General features: G+C 37.8%; 1 protein-coding gene across 11 annotated transcripts in view; it reads left to right on the top strand.

Annotated features, from left to right (window-relative positions):
• The window catches only part of Ehbp1 (EH domain binding protein 1), a 280,423-nt gene that overhangs the window by 181,454 nt on the left and 77,657 nt on the right, over nucleotides 1-21,312 (top strand). For all 11 annotated transcript variants that reach the window (XM_076938043.1, XM_076938041.1, XM_034508576.2 and 8 more), the window contains 4 exons: nucleotides 2,430-2,608; nucleotides 3,197-3,245; nucleotides 7,270-8,160; nucleotides 13,897-14,040. In XM_076938043.1, the coding sequence (XP_076794158.1) occupies nucleotides 2,430-2,608; nucleotides 3,197-3,245; nucleotides 7,270-8,160; nucleotides 13,897-14,040 (1,263 nt within the window). The remainder of the gene's footprint in view (nucleotides 1-2,429; nucleotides 2,609-3,196; nucleotides 3,246-7,269; nucleotides 8,161-13,896; nucleotides 14,041-21,312) is intronic.

Genomic DNA, 21,312 nt, shown 5'->3' on the forward strand with positions numbered 1-21,312 from the left:
AGTGCCAGGTAGAAGATTGTATTGAAGGTTACTGTTTGAATATCTGAGAGCACCAGGCAAATGGAATAATGTCTTCAAAGGTCGGAATGCAACTGAAGTAAGGGACAATCAAAGATGAGTGTCACTGAAAGTGATCAGGGGAAGAGTGGCAGGCAAGAGGGAGTGAGGAGGCGGTCTCCATACTACAGCACTGTGTATCTATGTCTGCCTGTTTATACTTACCATTGTAGTTGCCATTTGCAGAGGAGGAAACTAAAACACAGTCCAATAACCCACCTCAAGGCTACAACAGGAAATAAGTGTCTCCTCCAGCTACATGTCAGCATTTTTTAAATGATTTGTTAATTTTTATGGCCTTCTGCAGAATATTAGATGAAAGGCCAACAGCTTGATAATCTATTTAGTAGATCTGCTAATGGTGTTTTTCTGCAAACTAACATGGTCACTTATGGGGCTTGTAATTTTACCAGTTTTCCCCATTGCTTATGACTCCTTTTTGTGGAAAGTGAATTGTTGCTTTTAACACAGGCTTCTGGTCAGAACAAATCCAAATTTTATCTTAGCTTGTCTAGCTTTCTTATATTAGACATTTTTAGAGATAGGGATATATAGTCAATAATTGTAATGGCATGTTTCAAATGAACTGTTAGAATTATAATTGCAGATTATCTACCTGACATATAACCTAGTCTCAGATGCTTCTATGCTTTAACAATTTTATACAGAAAATATTGTAACAGGTTATTATTTGAATGATAGGAAAATAAATAATAGAGAATTTAGAAAATGTGCCTAATTCATGGATTCCCAAGTTCATAGCACTCTAGGTCAATCTGAATCAGTCTAAGTGACCAGAAGGATTCGAAGGTCACTATGGGCCATGCACTTTATTTTTACATAATTAAGTGGAAAACTAAATGAGCTATTTAAAGTAAATGTCCTGTATCTGGAAATCAATTTTATGTACTTCTTTACATTAGGTCAAATTAGTTCAAATTTGTTTATTTATTACACTTTCATGTATGTGTGCCCATGTGTGCATGTATGTAATGTAGAGGTAAGATAACTTGCACAAGTCTGTTCTTTCCTCCTGCCTTGTGGATCCCAGGAATTGAACTCCGATCAGAAGACCTGGCAGCATGGACCTTTTTGCACTGAGCTGTTTCACCAGCCCTGAATATGTTGGTTTTTACAATTAATGAACTTTAGAATTTGCTTTGTAGAGGTGATTGTTTAAAGAACACAGCTTTGCAAGGTTGTAATAATATATGTATTGCCTTCTAATTCGATAATAGAAACACAAAATTACATATTTGGTAAATCCTAGTTGATTATTTTAATAGTTTTGGCACTGACCTGCTATTGTCAAGTGGAGCATCATCAATCTGTCTTAAGTAAGCATTATTGTAGGAATGGATCATTGGTTAAACTTAAATGATGTCAGGACAAATGTCCATTCTCTCATCTTACTCTACATGGCTCTTTTGTTTTCCTAGCTAACAATTTTATTAAAAGAATTAAAGTCCAAAAATATTAAGTAGCATTCTTATAGTTTTCAGTTGTACCAACCTTCACAATTATCATAAAACATTGTAGTTATTCAGTAAAAACAAATGGCATGATTTTGAGAGTAATGAAACTTTAAAATTAAAATTTTACTATATAATCTTAGTTCTGTTACCATGGTTATCCAAATTAAGTTAAATTAAATTTGGAGAAAGGGAAGCATGTGCCTAAGATGTAAACACATAAAATGAACTCTACTATTCAAAGATGGCTCTCAAAAATAATTAGGAAATATTTTGAGTATATCCAAAATATATACTATTGTGGGTTATTGGCACCAAACGCTGCCTGTTGCTAATAATTAAAACTGTATTGTTGTTAAGTGTGTATAGGAAGAATGTTGGAATATGACTACCATTGTGTTGTGCTGTGTTTTACACTTACTATGACTGACGTCTCCACCAGGTTATTTCTCAATACTTGAGAGTAGTTGCAACGCCACAGTTTTTGCTGCAGTCAGACACCGATGCATTATTTTTATCTGGTCTTGTTTGTTTATGATTGCGTCTGGGAAACCTTCTTTAGTATGTAAGTTACGCAGATATTTAGCCTTAAGTATTCAGATATTTTAACATGATGTTTCCATCAAGGACACTCATGACTTTTCTTCCCAAAAGTTTAAAGTGTTGCTTTATCTACTTGTCAGGCAGATGCCATGGGCGAAAAGGAGATAATAACTTAAGATTTATGTCTCCCTCTCAGAGGCAACCGTTGTTACGGATTGACAGTGTTGAAGGACCAAACTGACATCAAAGGTTTCAAATGATTTAGCTAAGGTCAATTAATGTTAATTTTTATCTTCCATTAGGTTCTTTTAGTATCCCCTTCCCACCCTTTTACTTTCTTTCTTTCTTATATTCTAGCCAAGCCCGATACCAAGTCCTGTTCTGGGGCAAAAGCCAAATGCTAGTCAGTCGTTGCTTGCATGGTGCAAAGAAGTTACAAAAAACTACCGGGGCGTGAAAATCACTAACTTTACCACATCATGGAGGAATGGTTTATCTTTTTGTGCAATCTTACACCACTTTAGACCAGACTTAATGTAAGTAGAAATGGCTTAAATATTTGTAAGTAACTGACATTCTTAGAAGAACACAGAGTAATTTCTTAGCATGTATTCTAAAATACTTGGCCATCTCTGTTTTTGAACTATAGAACTTGCCTTTTTTGAGAGAAGTGTATGTCAGAATACCAACCGTTTTCTCAGTACCTAATAGTAGTTTTTTCCTTTTAAAAAATGATTTTTCTCTTTAATCTTATTAAAAACTGACTTTATTATAGAATTTCTGTTAGTGTTCAAATAAGAAGCAAATAATCCTGTAGCCCTTTGTATATTGATAAGGGATTATCTAATGGTAAATGTCGTTGTCAAAGATAGTCTCTTAACTTGCCTTAACTTCTCTTTTAATTGGAAAGTTTCAGGCAATAAAGCATGTAATCACTGTTTGTTTGTTTGTTTGCCTGTTTCCTTAATTTTTTTTACACTATTACTTTTGTTTATTGAACTTCTGTGAAATTATTAGTTGCCCTTTGATATTATTGAATATCAAATTTTTAAATTCAGTTTATTTTACAAAAATTTATTTTTACCAAGTGTTACATATAACTACTATGTCATTTTTCCCCTCAGCGACTACAAATCTCTGAACCCTCAAGATATTAAAGAAAACAACAAAAAGGTAAGCAATGCCAGGGGAAAGCAAAGTTTCAATTTTGGCTTCACTGCAGTTTTTATTAATTTGAGAAAGGCAATGGTGTTGGGTGAGGTCGTAACTATTGCGTGCAAAGGTGGACCGCTCCATGCAGGTTAACTAGGCTGCTTAGTTTACTCTGGTGTGCGTGGACATCAGGGTGTGCATGCTCATCGTTAACTGTTTCTTAAACCATATTGCTTTTACTGCAACATTTAGCTTTTGAAGACTATACCCAAAGTTTTCATGACTATTATGTAACTTTAAAAAAATATTTTAGGCGATAAAAGCAAGAATCTATAGTGTAAACATAAAAGATTACATAGACTTGTGAATGCAAAGCATGATAAACTGCTTTTTTTTTTTACTTTCTATAAGTATTTTTTTTTACTTTTTATATATTTCCATATATAATTATATACATCATCAGAACTACCTAAACTGCATACGAGGATATTGATCCCATCAGATTTTAGAGCAGCTACATGGGAGGATTTGGCCTCGTGGGCCAGCTGACTGTAGCTGAGGCTGATGAATGTGTTTATTTTGTAGGTGAAGTGGTATATGTGATTTTCAATATGCAAAGAAAGCACCATCAGGCTCTGCTCACAGTCCACATTCAGTGTTTGTTTGAATTGAGTTTCTCAAGTGAAAAAACAGTGGTATTGTTGTTTTAGAATAGGCATTTTTAACCTGTAGATTTTATCTGTAAGTGCGTCAGTAGATGGAATTCAGCAAGCTCTTGAACACAGTTGAAGGAAAACGTATTTTGTATAATACATTGTGTCATAATTCTATAAACATTCATATTTTCTTTTGTTAAGAATCTTCATATTTTACTCCAATTTTTGCAGATCTCTACAAATGACAGTTTAGAACTCCTTCAAATTATTAATGATTGACTGACTATGACAGCACACTCCTTTATCCCAGTACTTGGGAGCTGGAGGCAGGAGGATTAGTTCAAGGTCCTTGGTCAGCCTGGGCTACATGAGATTATGTGTATATATGTGTCTATAATCACACATACATTAATTAATATGTTCATTAAAAGATATTTTATATTACTCTCAGGAGAAAATCCAGTGACAAAGGAGCTCAGAGAACAAGGTAGTAAATAATCTCTTGTGGAGACAAAAAATTTTAATATTGTTCAAATTATTAAATTAGATGGAACTATCACTTTTTAAGTCTTATAATCTTGGTAGAAGTTTAATTAAGAATTTATTAAATCAAAGCAATTTTTTTCCTTGATGTGGGTTATATGTAGTTATAATACATTTACAGCTCGCGCGTTTTCTCTCTCTCTCTCTCTCTCTCTCTCTCTCTCTCTCTCTCTTTCTCTCGCTCGCTCTCTTGCGCTCTCTCTCTCTCTCCTTTGTTTGCCACCTGAAAGGGGTAGTCTTTCAAAATTAGTACCTATTCCTCATAGAGATTACCTTTTAGGAGCTAGGAATTTCACTGAGTGAAAGAACTTGAAGACTCTGGGCTCAATCCCCAGCACTTTCTCATAGGCTTTCTACAAAGGAAGTGACTCTCGTGAATTACATCTTAACATAATTTTAGAAAGCCCATGTTTATTAAGTGAAATGCCTTTTTTTCTCATTTATTAAACTATATCCATAGAGGTGACATTTCTTTATCTTCATTTACTTGCATTTGACTAAAGTGACAAGCTAATAGAAATGCAGATGTCAGCATTATAAAATGAAGTGCTGATTGCCAGTCAGTTGTCACAGCTGTAAGGGGGTGGGGGGAGCCTCTGGAGCTCAGTGAGGCCTGGACCATCGGAAACAAGGCCCAACCAGTTAAATGGTGATTGTTCCTTAAGTAGAACTTTCCTCTGTTATTCTATATGTATTTTAAAATAGAGAGAGGATCTCATTAAAGGTTTAAGTAGCATAGACTTACATATGGTTTTCTAATTACTGCATAGGGAAGAATAATCCATTTGGATGGTTTCTTGAAACTAGCAATACAGCTAAATAAGTGTTTAGTTAGCATGGCTCGATACTGGTTCAACCCCCAAATGTCAAACAGATCTCCCATGGTAGATAATCTTGATTTTTAATGAGGGTTTTAACACTGATTCTTTTTGCACACTCTTCAGTACACGTCAATGTACATAGTTGCAGGGTTTCATCACATCATGTCTACACTGAGAACTTTAGTTGCAACCTATAGATTATTTCCTGTTTTCCAAGGCTTTCCCTGATAACCCTTTGTGCTCTCATATGCTCTTATATCCCGGAAACAAAATCTTCCTCTTACATTCCACTTTTACTTGTAATATGATTGTTAGTGACTCTTCCTTAACTAACTTAACATTTTGGAATAAATAAGATAATGTTCTTTGAAGAAAATACTTGGCTAATAAGGTGACTCTGTGCTAAAGGTGCCTGCTGCCAAGCCCTAGCAGCGAGTTCTGTCGCTGACACTCATGTGGTGGATGAAGAACAAACTCCCACAAGTTATCCTTAGATACCCACACACACACAGCAGCCACTGCAGCAGCCATATACCCGCACTCCATACACACACAAATAAATAGTATTTATTTTATATACATATATGTATCTTTAAAGAAACACTCTCCCCCTTTATCATCTACAATCACAGCTGTGATTGACCATGGCAAAAGTTAACCTGTATAAATCTTGGATACAAATTTTACCTCATATTATAAGAAACCTGATTTGTTTTAAAGCACAGTTAGTATGCATAAAATGAATGGCTAGTGAAGCAAAACACCAGCAGGACATTGCTCACAGAGAGCAAATCATTTTTTTAGGTCTGTAAAAAAAAACTCAGCACTTACCTGTGGCGCCTGATCTTAACCAGTGTGTCAGCATTTTAGATAATTAGGAAATGTCTAGATTACTGCCTGCAGTGCATTTCCTGACAGGCTGCTATTGATGTCTGTCCGTCAAGTAGTCAGGACACACAAGGAAGAAAATGACTTTAATTTTCCTAAAACATGTAAAGAACAAACAAGTCTATACATGCACACCAACTGAGCCACCTCTCTAGCAGATATTCTGAAGAACCTGTATTATAAGCATCATTCTGTGGAAATTAAATAGGTCTTAATAGCACAATTTATTTTTCATTTTCTTTCTTCACATGGTAAAGCTACAGGAAGAATACCAATTAAATTCAAAAGCAGAAATTTACTATAAAAGCACAAAAATTCTTTTGATTAAATAACTTCCTAACATTTCTTTTAAGACAAACATTAAATTGTGCTCCTAAATGCAAGTTGTTGTCAAGAATAGAAATTTTTAACATGTAAACACAATCAATAGTGTCTCTGTAGAGCCCTTTCTTCTTGACCGAGAATCTGAATGCTTCCTGCAACACAGTGCTGTTTCAGGGGTTAGTTCAGGATAGTAATAATTAATTGTAAATTGAGAAACAGCTTTGATTCTTCAAAACTAGAAAAACCTGATGTGCCACAGTCATTTAAAGGCTAACAAAATAATACAATGCAACCTCACAGTCTCAGCTATGTTGCAGTATTCAAAACATTTCATCCTTTCCAGAACAGCAGAAGTAAAAATAAAGCCATTCTTCTCGTTGTGAAAATCAACCCCAAGTCATGTTAAAAATGTTTCTATGCCTCTAAGATTAAATAATCTCTGTTTGCATTTTCTAGCAAACAGTATAGTAGTTAGTTCGTTGGGCTTGCCCAGCAGTGCTTCTTCGCTGTAATGACATGACCGTGGAAAGCGGGGCAGACAGGGATGAGAAAAGCTGGAGATGTATTCGTCTAACATTTCTTCATACCCCAATTTTTTCCTTAAAATTTTCCCGTAAGATTTTTGTTTATGTAGTAAGGTTTTCTCTTTTCTCCTTTTTATTCATTTTTTTTCTTGCAATTCTATTCTTTTCCTGTGGTATAGTGTCAGTAATTGTATGTGCTCTACAATAACAAAAAGCTTTAAAATTTTGCTCTTTAAAATAGATGACTAAGCTGTTCGGTATATTTGTTTGTCCCTTCTTCTCTTTGAAGGCTTACGATGGATTTGCCAGCATTGGAATTTCCCGTTTACTGGAACCTTCTGATATGGTTTTATTAGCAATCCCCGACAAACTGACTGTTATGACTTATCTCTATCAAATAAGGGCACATTTTAGCGGTCAAGAGCTAAATGTGGTTCAGATAGAAGAAAACAGCAGTAAGAGCACATACAAAGTTGGAAATTATGAAACAGACACAAATAGTTCTGTGGATCAAGAAAAATTCTATGCTGAGCTCAGCGACCTGAAGCGGGAACCTGAACGGCAGCAGCCTACCAGTGGGGCCGTGGATCTCCTGTCGCAGGACGACTCTGTGTTTGTAACTGACAGTGGAGTGGGAGAGTCGGAAAGTGAGCACCAGACTCCAGATGACCACCTTAGTCCAAGCACAGCTTCCCCTTACTACCGCAGGACTAAAAGTGACACGGAGCCCCAAAAGTCCCAGCAGAGCTCCAGGAGGACTTCAGGGTCTGATGACCCTGGGTTAAGTTCTAGTACTGATTCAGCTCAAGCACTGGTTTCATCAGGCAAGAAGAGACTACTGAAAGCTGAGAACTTAGAATTAAGTGACTTATATGTCAGTGGCAAAAAGAAGGATATGTCTCCACCCTCACCTCAGGAGCAAAAGCTTCAGACTGTAAATACCAGTAGTGATGTGGAACAAGAGAAAATAGAGAATTCCAGCTCTTTAGAATGCAGATTGGATGGTGAATTGGCTATCAAAAAGCCAAGTTTATCCCCTCCTTCTAAACTTGGATATTCATATAACAGAGACACAGACTTTACAAAGAAACCATGTGCTTCTCTAAGGCAGATAGAGTCTGATCCAGATGCAGACAAGAGCACTTTAAATCATGCAGAACACTCCAGCAAAACAGTTCAGGTAAGTGGGTCAGAACATGCACTGGGTAGATAGTTAGTAAGTGCTATTCTGTCTTTTTATTCTTTTGTGTTGATAGAACACTTGAAGATGTTATACATGAATAAAAGCAAAGTCTTATTTACCGTGAAAATATACAAAAACTATACCTGCTGTCTATTTGAAGTTTGAAAGACAATATTGTAAGCCCAACTAAGGTTGAAGGATGAGGAATGTCAGCTTTTCAAATCACAATATCATTACGAGGGATGGAGAAATGGCTCATTAGCTAAGAGCTTTTACCTCTCTCCCAGAGGGCCAGCACCTCCTGTGTGTGTGTGGTGGCTCACAGCAACATGTAACTCTGGTCTCAGGGAGTTTTAACACTTTCTCTAGCCTCTGCAGATGCATTGCGTTCATGTTATATGCATAAACTCACGTGCATACACATAGACAGACAGACAGACAGACAGATAACAAATGAATAAAGCTTTTTAAAAATATCATTGCTTATAATGTTCATTAGACTGTCAAAGAAGTTTAGGATGGTACATACTAATTGGTAGTCCCAATTCTTGGGACTCTGATGCAGAAGGACCAAGAATTCAAAGTCTTGCCTTGGCTGTAGAAAGTCCTGTCTCAAACAGAAGATGAAGGATATTTCAGTACTGCACTCAATGTGAGTGCAATTCTAAATCGTACATGCCAAACTATGTACTTTCCATTCAGAACAGTGACCTTAAGTATTTTAGTTGCAACAGAAATGGCATTGTCAGCTCTGTCGTTACTTATGTCTTATGTTTATTACCTCCAAGGCATGGTAGTACACAGCACCAGTGTTCTGAGGCAGGACAATGAGGGATTTGAGACCATCCTGGGCTACAGAGCAAATTCCACGTAGTGTGAGCTAAATAATGATCCCCTGCTTTGAAAAACTTAAAATAAAAATTCTAGTAACACCAGTATTTCTTCTCACAAGGGACTATGACATCATATTGAACTCTTACCCTTGAAATTTCTGGTATTGATTCTCTGGTACTGTCAGTTATAAAGTTGGGTGTATGCATCTGCGTCTGCGTCTGCGTGTGCGTGTGTGCATGTGATTGTTTTTTTTTTTTTTTTTTTTAAGTAGAACAACAAAAACTGCCAATAAAATGCTGACACCTGCTTTTCTTTATTTTAAGTTTTCCTTTTGCATGTAGTGCGTATATGCATGTGTGCATGTCTTTACGTGTGTTTGTGAGTACGTGGAAGCCAGGGATCAGTCTCAAGTATCTTTCTTGATCTCTTACCACTCAGCTCCTCTGGGCTGCCTGGCAGTGAGCTCTGGGAATTAGCCTGTGTCAGTCACCTGGGGTCTAACAGACAGCGGCCTGGGTTTTCCCATAGATGCTGCTGAGGATCTAACTGGGGTGCTTGGTCAGTAAAGTGGCTAACTCACACCTCCCCAGCCCAAACACTCTTTTATCTTACAGTTGTTTTCCTTGTTTATTGCAGGCCCCCTTTGAGACTGAGGCATAGATCTTTATCTCAGGTTCCTTCTTCCCTTCTCTTTTAGACAGAGACTTATGTACCTCAGGCTATCCTCCAGCTCACTATGCAGATCTTCCTGCCTTCACTTCTTGAGTGCTCTATCAGAGCCATGAGCCACTGTTCCCAGTGTGTGTAGTGATGATATTAAGACAGGCTTCAAGCATGGAAGGCAAGCATTCTACCAACTACATTCAGCACATTTACATGGTCATTTAAAAAGAGAATTTTTAAGAAAACTAAACTAAATGAGGCTTTTCTTTTCCTACCTTTATAAACCAACTCTTCTGAGTCACTCTGATTTAAAATTGTTGATAGTGCTCCCAACCCCCAGAGTCGCCTCTTCCGCCAAAGCATGGCAGTTCTGAAGTGTGGGCCTCAGCCTGGGGAACATAGCTCAGAGCCCAGTGTGCTGGAGGCCCTGGGGTCAGTCTCTAATATTGGAAAACCAACCGACCACCAACAACTGGGGAACACAGAAGCTCTTCAAAGCCTTTTCCAATAACACCCGAAATTAAAACAATTTCACTCTAGGATGTTACTTATCATTATTACTTTTATCCTCTCACAAATAAGTGTTTCCTGAGGGCTCTATGATTCCGATATTACAGCAGGTTGAAATTAAGCATTGGGAAATCCCGCTGCTCTTATGAAGTTTTTGTCATTCTAAGTCACACTCACTCATACACAAATACACACACATAGAGACAGACACTCACGCACGCACGCATGCACACACGCATGGAAGCACGCATGTGCACAGACAACTTTCAGGAATTACCTCTCTCCAGTGAGGGCTTCAGGATCGAATTCAGGTCATCGGGCTTAAAAGTGATTTTATTAATGAGACATCTTGCAGGTCCTCTGCTGCTTTTTTCTTAATGAAATGGAAAATACCAGTCCTTATTTGCTGAGTGACAACTGCAGAATTTGATGAACCTTAGTTTTATCTAACACAGACTTTTCTTGTAAACCATATTTTGAAGCAAATGTGTTTAAAGATAGAAATTTGGATCAATCATTAAAATTAGAAAAAATCTAAGAACATGAATTCTCATTTTGAACTTTTCTCCAATAATTAGCGGTGTGATCTATTAACTGGCGTTTTAAACCATCAGTTTTCCACAGGGGTTAAGTGAACTAATATCTGTTAACCCATTTAACTCTAAAATTTAATTCTGCTAAGATTCCATCCACACAATTAGTGTGCCACACAGGATGTCGAGAGTAACTGCAGATTTACAGCACTGTGCATGCTTGTTCTTTGCCCATGCTTTGTACTCAAAGGCTTTCCTTGGAGTCAAGGCAGGTGTGGTAGCTCATGCCTGTAGTCCCATCGTTAAGGAAGCAAAGGAGGTGGCCACCATGAGTTCCCAGCTAACCTGAGCTACAGAACAAAACTATGATGAAGAAAGGAAGGGACAATAGAAGGAAGCAATTCTGCTTAGTATAAATAGAATGCTTCATTTGACAGGAAGTTGACAGAAACAGTGTCTAACACCAAAAGTGTAATGTGGATATTGATGTTTGATAGGTTAAATCGCAGCTAAATTTTATACAAATATCTGCTTCTCTTTTATATACCACATTATAAATTTCAGATATATATCTTAATATATTTTAACGAATTTAATATATTATTAATATATTTTAAATCTTTCATAAAAGGATGTTATATCAAAATTTGTTAGTGATTATTCTTTCTTAGTACTTAATAAAATAGTGTTCATGAATCTCATGAACACTAGCTCACAGGAACTACAACATTTTTTTTAAGATTTATTTATTTTATGTATATGAGTACACTGTAGCTCTCTTCAGACACACCAGAAGAGGGCATTGGATCCCATTATAGATGGTTGTGAGCCACCATGTGGTTGCTGAGAATTGAACTCAGGACCTCTGGAAGAGTAGTCAGTGCTCTTAACCGCTGAGCCATTTCTCCAGCCCCCTACAACAACTTAATATGGACTTACAGTCATATCACTTCAGTCTCTTTGCATATGACAATTATGTAGCTTGCCTGTGTCTTCCTGAAACTTCCCATCACATGAAGGGCTTAGATCCTTTTTGGCACATGGGAAAGCAGGGCTCACAAAGTTACTTACAGTTATATGATGAACTTCAAAGCTTCAGTTGAAAACCAAACCTTTCTAACTGCATCCTCACTCTGTATGTTCAGATGCCTCTTTGGTTTGGATCATAATAGCATTGAAAGCACCCCATAGCTCACATGTACAGCAGTCAGTTGGCTGAAGGGCCTTTTTAGCAATGAGTATCAAGTTCCCTTAAAAATGTTTATGTTGGGGCTGAGGAGGAAGCATGAACTCTTGAGTCTGGATCCACAATGCTCACATACAAAGCTGAGTGTGAGAGTGTGCATCTGTTACCCTATGCCTGAAGAGGGAAGGTAGGCTAACCCTGGAGCTGAGGGCCTCCTGGCCTGGCCAAGCTTTGGGAGAATAAGTAAGAGGCACCCATCATGACCTCTAGCCTACACACACACACACACACACACACACACACACACACACACACAAATGTACCTGTTAGCCAAGCTGAGAAGCTGAAACAAGAGAATTAGTTGAACTCTTGGGAGAAAAAACTGGATCGGTGGCATGTGTCTGTCAATCACAGGTTCTGTGGAAACTTCTGCAGGAGGGTCACAAATTTGAACCAGCCTGAGTAACTTATTAAGAATCAATCTCAAAATAAAATTATCAATCTCAAAATAAAATTAAATATGGTTGGAATGTAGCTCAGTGGTCCCCAAGTTAGTCCCATGTACCCACCAAAACCCAATATATTACCTTCAGAAATTTTACCTAAGAAAATGATTCAACAGTTTATGTATAAAGATGTTCATAAACGCATTTATGACAGTGAAAAACAATGCCAGGCAGTGGTGGCACACGCCTTTAATCCCAGCACTTGGGAAGTAGAGGCAGGTGGATTTCTGAGTTCAGGGCCAGCCTGGTCTACAGAGTGAGTTCCAGGACAGCCAGGACTATACAGAAAAACCCTATCTCAGGAAACCCCCCCCCCAAAAAAAAAAGAAAAAGAAAAAGAAAAACAAACCAAGACTCTATATGTCCAGTAAAATGAAGTTATCTGTATGATAGACTGTGTGGCATCCTGTTAAAAATCATGTTTTCAGGAGAAATACATGAGGTGCTCAGGAAATATTTCCTTACAATTAAGTATTAAGTGAAGGTGTGATGAGGGTGGGTATATAGTGCGAGCAAGGTATAGAAGGTGGGTGTGGCTACACAGTAATGATCTCCGAGTTCCAGACTTGCTAACTTATTACTACTTTTACTTACATTTGTTTTCTAAAATACCTACAATAAATATGAAGACATACATTTTGAAGTAGAAACAGAGTGTTTATGTGCTTTTTAAGGCCAAACACAGAGCTGCAGTGTTTATATAGCAGCTTGAAGTTGTGGACTGTAGAATTTAGACCCAATGAGGTCTTCAAGCAGGTCAGTTGTTTTATTCTAGGATAGGGGAATTGAGGGGTAAAAATGCAGTAATATGGGGCTGGAGAGTTGGCTCTTGGATGAGAGCACTGGCTGCTCTTCCTGAAAACCCAGGTTCAATCTCCAATACCCATATAGCAGCTCATAACAGTCAGTTCTCCAGTTGCAGGGGATCTGGTAACATCACACACATACAAGCAGGCAGAATATCAGTGTACATAAAATAAAAATAAATAATTTTAATATGTATATGATATATTTACTCTTTATCTTGTACCAATGCTCATTGTATTTCTCTCTTACATTGAGTCTGTGCAAGCTGCTCTATTCTCATGCCCATTGACCTCATTCAGACTGGGGGAGACTGAATAACTTGCCTATAATTAAGTTCACAGTGGGAGGAGAAAAACAACCCCTAAAGTTGCCCTTTTACATTCACACATGCATGTTCACACCTGCACACATGCACACATTTCATGCATACACTCATACACACATGCATGCAATAAATAATAATAATAAAGTAAATTATAAATTTATATTGACGTTTCATCCAGTATTAGGGAATAATGTTATATTTCATTTTTGTCAAAATTTATATATTCATTCTATAGTTTCTTCTCAACATTAATATTTTCTAAGGGTAGTCCTGTTACGAAGACTGTATACCTAACTATTTTAATATGTTATCTAACCTTTACCTGCATTTTTATGGTTTGTCTTCTAATTCTGTATCTTTGCTTTTAAGCACCGAATGTTGTCCAGACAAGAGGAGCTGAAAGAAAGAGCGAGAGTTCTGCTTGAGCAAGCAAGAAGAGATGCTGCTTCCAAGGCGGGGAGCAAGCACAGTGGCAGCGCAGCCCCTGCGCTCTGCAGCCGGCAGCTAAATGATGTGAGGAACATGGGTTGCAAGAAGTACACAGTGTCCTTAGCAATCACAATGGTGATGGGGCAAAGGGGAGTGATTGGCTCACTTTCCATAGGCTGTAAATTATGGGTACATGGTTACTTACTCAACTGATGAATCTACTCAATGGGACCGACCAGCTATGCTGTTATCCTTGCTAAGTAATACTGTTAGCTACATATGAGGAACAGTATAGTTCTGGAATAGAAATTGTATGCTATAAATAATCTGGTTTTGTTCATTTACATTTTATGACTGACTATATTCTATTTAAGATATTTCTCCATAGAATTCTGTTAGAACCAATAGTTTCTGACATTTTATTGAGTATCTGCAGTGTGTATTTTACATAACTCCATGGAAATATTCTCACTACTTCCCAGATACCAAGACGGAAGCTGATAGGCATTTGGCTATTTACAGGGTCTCCTGGTCAGTAAATTGTAGGCAGGGATTTGAGCCTGAACCTAAACCTCTGTTCTTATGTTAAGCCACATTTTCTCCATGTTTCAACATTGTGTAGAGCTTCCCAAATAAGAATGAACATGCAACAGTAAAACATTTCCAATATGGCAAAATACGAAACTTCTCATTGAAAACTACAATGACCTTACTCACACATAAAAATCACATTCTATTTTAAGTCCTTGTAGGTGTCAGTTTATTGATCTCCAACCTAGGGTATTGTTTCTAAATTTTAGGTCTTTATGAAATAAGGAGATATAAAATAAGTTTACTAAGCCATGGTTTTTAACAAAAAGAAAGGGAATAGAACATATGAAAGTTCATTACACTTGATGGGTTTGTGTGTAAGTGTGAAACTTTTTTTTCTTAGTTACATTGATCCATGTGCTTCCTGGACTTTACTCACATGTATTTGTAACTATATATCATGGTCATAAAAGTTTAGAAACCATGAAGCCAAGATGATGTAATGCCTTGTGGAATAATTCCAGTACTGAGGAGGCAGAGACAAGAGGCATGTTTGCCAGCCTGGGCTAAATAGCAAGTCCCAGGTCAGCTTCACCTGCAGAGTGAGACTCTGTCTCAAATAAAATATCGATAGATAGATGATAGATAGATAGATAGATAGATAGATAGATAGATAGATAGACAGACAGACAGATAGACAGATAGACAGACAGGTAAGAAATGAAGAAAAACACTAATTTTGAGGACTGTTCTAAGGAAAAACATGGACTTTATATTAGCTTTCTCAATGCTTAATTATCTGTTGTAGCAGCAATTTATAGAATTTGTTAATTTGCTAGACAGAACTGTTGTATATCTGAAGCAAGTCTGTTCCTCACATGAACTTTGTATTCTGGTGGGAAGAGAAATGGTGAAGTAACCACAAGGCGTGAAACCTATATTGTAGTGGAGATGAAGAGGGGGCTTCAGGACCCAAAAGCTGAGGCATGAACTAAGGTCAGGTTGCTAAAGGAGCCATTCCTGTGAAGAACCACGGAGAGAGTGCTTAGCTACAACAGGAAAGGGGTTTTATTGGTACTGTATTTGTGGAAAAAGTGCTTCATTTTCTTTCAAGTATTGAAAACTGAGCAGTTTCTAATTTTCTAAATATAACTTTAGAAAATAAGTAAATTAAAAATATACTGTGAATCAATTTTAAATTCAAAATACTTGATATATACATTATCTGTCTACATGCCTCTGTTTTCTGAGTGCTGAGACTAAAGACATGTACCATAGTGACTGGCTTCACAGAAACTGGACAAAGTTATTTGTGTATCAACAAGGAACAAATAAACACCTGGTCTGTTCATAGACTAGAGTACAGTTTGAGCATTCCTAGTGTGCAAATCCAAGCCCCCAAATGCATCAAGACCAAAAGCGCGCCCCATCCTAAGACAAGGGAGACCCAGCATGTACTGCTTAGTGATACAAAGTCTTAGCTACTGAGATTCACAGTAGCATAATGAATAACAGATGTTCCAAGCCACAGTGTCTACCTGTACTGTGCTTACACATCTGGAATAGGGTGGCCAGAAGCTGTCACTGCTGACCTGGAAGGAGGGATCAGCTTAGTGATGGGTGAGGAAGCTCTCAGGGATGGGAAGTGATAATTTGAAACTTTACTTTGTCAATATGCAATTGTTAAAACTTATTAAGCTGAAAATGTGGGAATCACAACTTAGCAAAATTTATGAATATCCTATTGTGTTCCTATGTGAAAAGTACAAAATGTTTAGAAATACTATTATAGTAGGTCCAAGAGTCACATGCACTGAGCCAAGTCCAAAAAGACATATAATAAATGAAAGTAGGTCAGAAAAGTAAGACATTCTGAAAGCAATAAGGGAATATTTCATTTTAATTTATTTTACTGTAATAGAACGCTTACCATGAGACCTGCTGTCTTACTTTTTAAGTGTAAACTATAGGTCCAGTGCAGATCTTTAAAAATTGATCATTTTCTTACCTATAGTTCTATACATGTTGACTAGTATCTTCCTATCCCCCCCCAACCCCCCCACCCGCTCTTTTAGCTCCTGGCAACCATTATTCTACTCTTTGATATGATAAATTTAACTTTTAAGTACCTCACATAAGTGGAATCACCTAGTATTTGTGACTGGTACTTGTTCACTTCCTTGAGATGAGATCCTGATAGGTCCCTGATTGACACTGAACTCACTGTGTAGACCAAGCTGGTGAACTCACAGACACCCTCCTGCCCCTACTGTTTGTGCTCTAATTACTGGTGGTGTACACCACCATACCCAGCCCCATTTCCGTTTTTGGGGATATCTGGATTGTCTGGAGTCAGTCTTTGCTCAGTAGTGAAGGCATTTTCATTCTGTTAAAAAAAAAAAAAAAGCTGCCCCATTTTGTTCTGGAGTTGGCAGGGGTGTGAGTGTCTTTATTTTCTTACTGGTTTCATTATCTGTTGATCTGGTTTGGGTTTTATTCAAGCATGCTCTTGTATGTTCTCCAGGCTGGCCTTGAACTCTTGATCCTCATGCCTCAGTCTGAGTGCTGAAATCACAGGCCTGTGACCACTCTGGGCTCCAGCTTTTGTTTTACAGAACCGCTTTGCTAGCAGTGGGAGGGGACAGCTTTGTGGGGTTTTTAATCTGAATTTTCCTCATGGCTACTGATACCGCTCTTTTCATTTCTATATTTTCTTTGGACAAGTAAACTACCTATTAAAGTTCTCCCAGGTTTTTATTCACATTAAAAGTTTGAGTTTTTTGTTTTTGTTTCTTGGTTTGTAGCTATTAATGTTATATAGCTTGGACATTATCACTTACTAATATGCAATTTGCAGATATTTTCTCCTATTCTATATGTTACCTTATTTTTTTTTGCTTACATCCTTTACTGTGTCTTATGATTCAGTCTCCAAATCACCTTTGCCATATTGTATTAGCCTGAATAATCACACAGGGAGGAGAGAAGACAGAGACCCCACTATTAAGTTGGAAGAATGAGCTCTCTTTCTCAGAGCATGTGGCATAGAAGATATCGTTGCAGTATTTCCTTTTCTCTGTTAAAAGTTCAAGTTCAATTGAAAACACTCTTGTGGATTTCACTGGTGCTTATTTGTCAGGTGCCCAATCCCATGCCAATGGATGGTAGCGGTTTGCTGGCCTGAACAGGGTATTCCAGGACTATTGCTAGTATTCTGACACTTGATAGTGATATAAGACAAAGAATGTAAAAACCTTGGGTGTGTCCAGTTTTATAAATATGAGAGGTTAGACCTGGCCATTCCTTTTATATGAAACTTGATACAGGGTCGATACATTTCCAAGGACAAAGTAGATTTTTAAGTTTGGTCATTTCCCCTTGTTTCTGAGAAGTTCTTAATACAAAGGTGTGTTGTCCATCAATGCTTTCCATGGTTTGGAAACCCTTGGAAGAAGAAGCAAAAAGTGAAAGTGGACTGTCAAGACGGGACATAGCTTCTGTCTCTGGTTCTCTTTTTCCGTTAATAAGAGTTTGATGAAAAGATTCCTTGCTTGACACTGAAATTAATATGAAAGAGGGGGAAGACAGCTGTAACAACCAGCCTCACCCCAGCTCGCCCTGGAGAGTCAGCCAGCATGCCCTAAAGAGTCAGCAACTCCATCTTTCTGGAGAGATCAAAAAGACTTTTGTTAAATAAAACGAGATCTAACCCACCCCACCTTCAAATGTCTAGCGTTTCCTTCCAGTGAAACGATTTTTGCTGTCTTTACTTTAGTTTTACTCTAACTTGTGCTTTAATTTGTAGAATTAATTTTTTAAGACATTGTTGTCTGCCTTACCCTTTATATAATGTATGGTAGTTACTAAAAGTCACCATGCTGGGCTGGAAGAATATACCTGCTTCTTACTGTGGATTCTCAGGGTAACTGGGAAGTCCCATGAGTTAAACAGTCAGTCAATCAATCGGTTGGTATCTAACAAGAGTGGCCTGAGTCTTGGAGAAAATGGATACTGAGCTTAGGGTCTTCAAGAGTTTGCAGGGGAAAAAAAGCCTCGAGTAGTGCTCACACCTTTAATCCCAGCACTTGGGAGGCAGAGGCAAGCGGGTCTCTGTGAATTTGGGGTCAGTCTGGTCTACAGAGTGAGTTTGAGACAGCTTTAGGGAGACCCAGGGGAGTGTGGTCGGTCGGGCAGGTGAAAGAACTTTGTAGAAGTTGTTTATTGCTTAGGAGGCCATTGATTGAGACTCTTCGATAAATATATTTCCCTCTGTACTTTGTTTCTGTACAGCTGAGAACCTTTTGGTGACAAATCAAGAAAAATGAATAGAACTATAATTCATATTAGAGTACATAATCCATGGGATAATGTCCATGAGCTCTACACAGATGAACTGATTTTTTTAGACTTTATCCAAGTTCTAGAATGAGAGTAAAAATTTGCTGGCAAGTCAGAAAAGGGTTAAAGCTCGGGGTCAAAGGAAGCAAAGTTCCACTTTTTAGGATATTCAGGATTGTAAAATATAAAGAGAAAACCGTTTTTAAATAACGCTTTGAAGACAAACTCTCTGGCAGCATCACTTTCCCTGAGAGAATAAGGCCAGCTCTTCCCACAGTCCTGAGGGCCTTACAGTCCTGCCCTCCTCTCCAGGCTCATCTTCCATCGCTGCAGTTCTCAGTGCAGCTTTCATTGTTTGAGTATCTGGAGTTACCACATTCTTGTGTTCTTGAGTCAAGCATTTGTTATTTCTCGTTCATGATTCTCTCTCTACTGTCTTCTTCCACATTTATTAGAATCACATAGTCTACTGTGTTCAACTCTGTGCCACTTAAGCACAAGGACTCAGAATACCTAGTACCAAGTGTTTGGTAGATTTAGTAGATAGTTGATAGTTTCTCCCTAGACTAGTTTTAGCTAAAGATCCATCCTTCCATCCTTCCTTCCTTCCTTCCTTCCTTCCTTCCTTCCTTCCTTCCTTCCTTTTTTCCTTTTTTCCTTTTTTCCTTTTTTCCTTTTTTCCTTCCTTCCTTCCTTCCTTCTTTCTTTCCTTCCTTCTTTCCTTTTTTCCTTCCTTCCTTCCTTCCTTCCTTCCTTCCTTCCTTCCTTCCTTCCTTCCTTCCTTCCTTCCTTGTATTTGTACTTAGACCCGAGAAGCCCTTGCAGTCCCCGTGGGCCTGAGGTACTGGGGTCCTTGACATTCCTGTTCTGTGCTCACACCAGTCAACCTCACTCAGGAAGTCATCCCTTCCCCCACACATCTGCTTTTTCACGTTTCAGGACTTGTACTAGAATTCAGCTGCCAAGTCTGCCCCGAATCTCAACATACTACTAAACGTTTTCATGACGACTCGAGCTGTATGCTTCAAGTCTGGAGAGCAATTTCTAAGTCTGGTGACTTTAGACAATTTCTAACACAGCCTGGTGGCTGTACCTGGATGTTTCAGTTATAATCAGGAGACAATGGGATGAGTAAATACCATCGTCTAGGTCTTTTTAGGAAGGAAACAACTAAGGAGGAAGCTTCCTTAAAAGACAGAGCAGGACTGGGGAGACGCAGAGCCCAGGAATACGTGCTTCTGCAGAGGACCCTGATCCAAATAACTGACAAACTCCACAGGGACTAGATGAGGCACACAGCATGTTGTTATACGTGTATGCAGGCAAAACCCTCATACTTATACAGTCTTCTTGTAAGTGTAAATTTTTTTAGGATTTATACTTCATAAAATAAAGAACAGGAAGATATTCTGGCCCTATTATAAAGCAGACTTGAAGTTTCTTCTGTTACTTTTATTATCTTAGTACAGTGACACGTCATTATGCACAGTTCAGAGAAGAGCCAGTTCTTTCCCTAGCAGATGGGAGAACCTACCCAGAACTTAGTAAGTCCGAAAAGGTTTGCAGTATTTATCTTCAAATGTTTGCAGGAATGTTTGAATCCAAACAAACAAACAAACAAAAAACCTGTATTTTGGAAAAGAGTTTAGTTTGGTCAGTCCTTAAGATTTACTAATTTTAAAAATACAGTGTTTTGTTGTACTGGACCTAGAAATAAACCCATGTGGCTTATTTATGAAAAAGATTGCAAGCTATTTTGCATGTTAAACCTTAATGTTTCATTTTATTTTTAATTATGTGCCTGTGTGTGTAATCACATGTGTGTGCAATTGTCTGTGGAGTCCAGAAGAGGGCATCTGATGCCCTGGAGTTATAGGCAGCTGTAGTCTACCATGTGGATGCTAAAAATCAAACTATCTTCCGCAAGTGCAGTAGGCACTTCAAACCACTGAAGCCTCTCCAGCTCCCAACTTAAACCTTTAAAATGCATTTTGTTGTCATGAGGGTAGATTATCAGTCTTGTACTTTGATGTTTATTGAAAAATAATTAATTTAAATCAAACTTGTCAAGCATGCTGTTAATTGTATATAGTGAATTTAAATTAGCTCAGTGAATATTCTGTAGATAATAAAAGATGGAATTATCATCCACTTGGTAAAAAAAAAAAAAATCATATAATATCATTTTGGTAAAACCAGCTGAAGCAATGGTTAAGAGAACTTGTTGCTCTTGCTGAGAACCCAGGTTTGATTTCAGCGCACACACAGGAGCTCACAACCATCTATAACCCCACCTCCAGAAGATCTGACACCTTCTCTGAATTCCATGGGTAGCAGGCAAATGTATGGTGTATAGATGCAAATAGAATAGTCATATACATAAAATGAAATGAAATTAATCTAAAAGGTTTTAATCATTATTATAAGAACCTGAGTAGCTTTTTCTGTAATTTTCATGTGTGGCTGTATAAATATAACTATAATATG

Source organism: Arvicanthis niloticus, chromosome 7 (assembly GCF_011762505.2).
Source record: "Arvicanthis niloticus isolate mArvNil1 chromosome 7, mArvNil1.pat.X, whole genome shotgun sequence".
NCBI classification, from domain to species: domain Eukaryota; kingdom Metazoa; phylum Chordata; class Mammalia; order Rodentia; family Muridae; genus Arvicanthis; species Arvicanthis niloticus.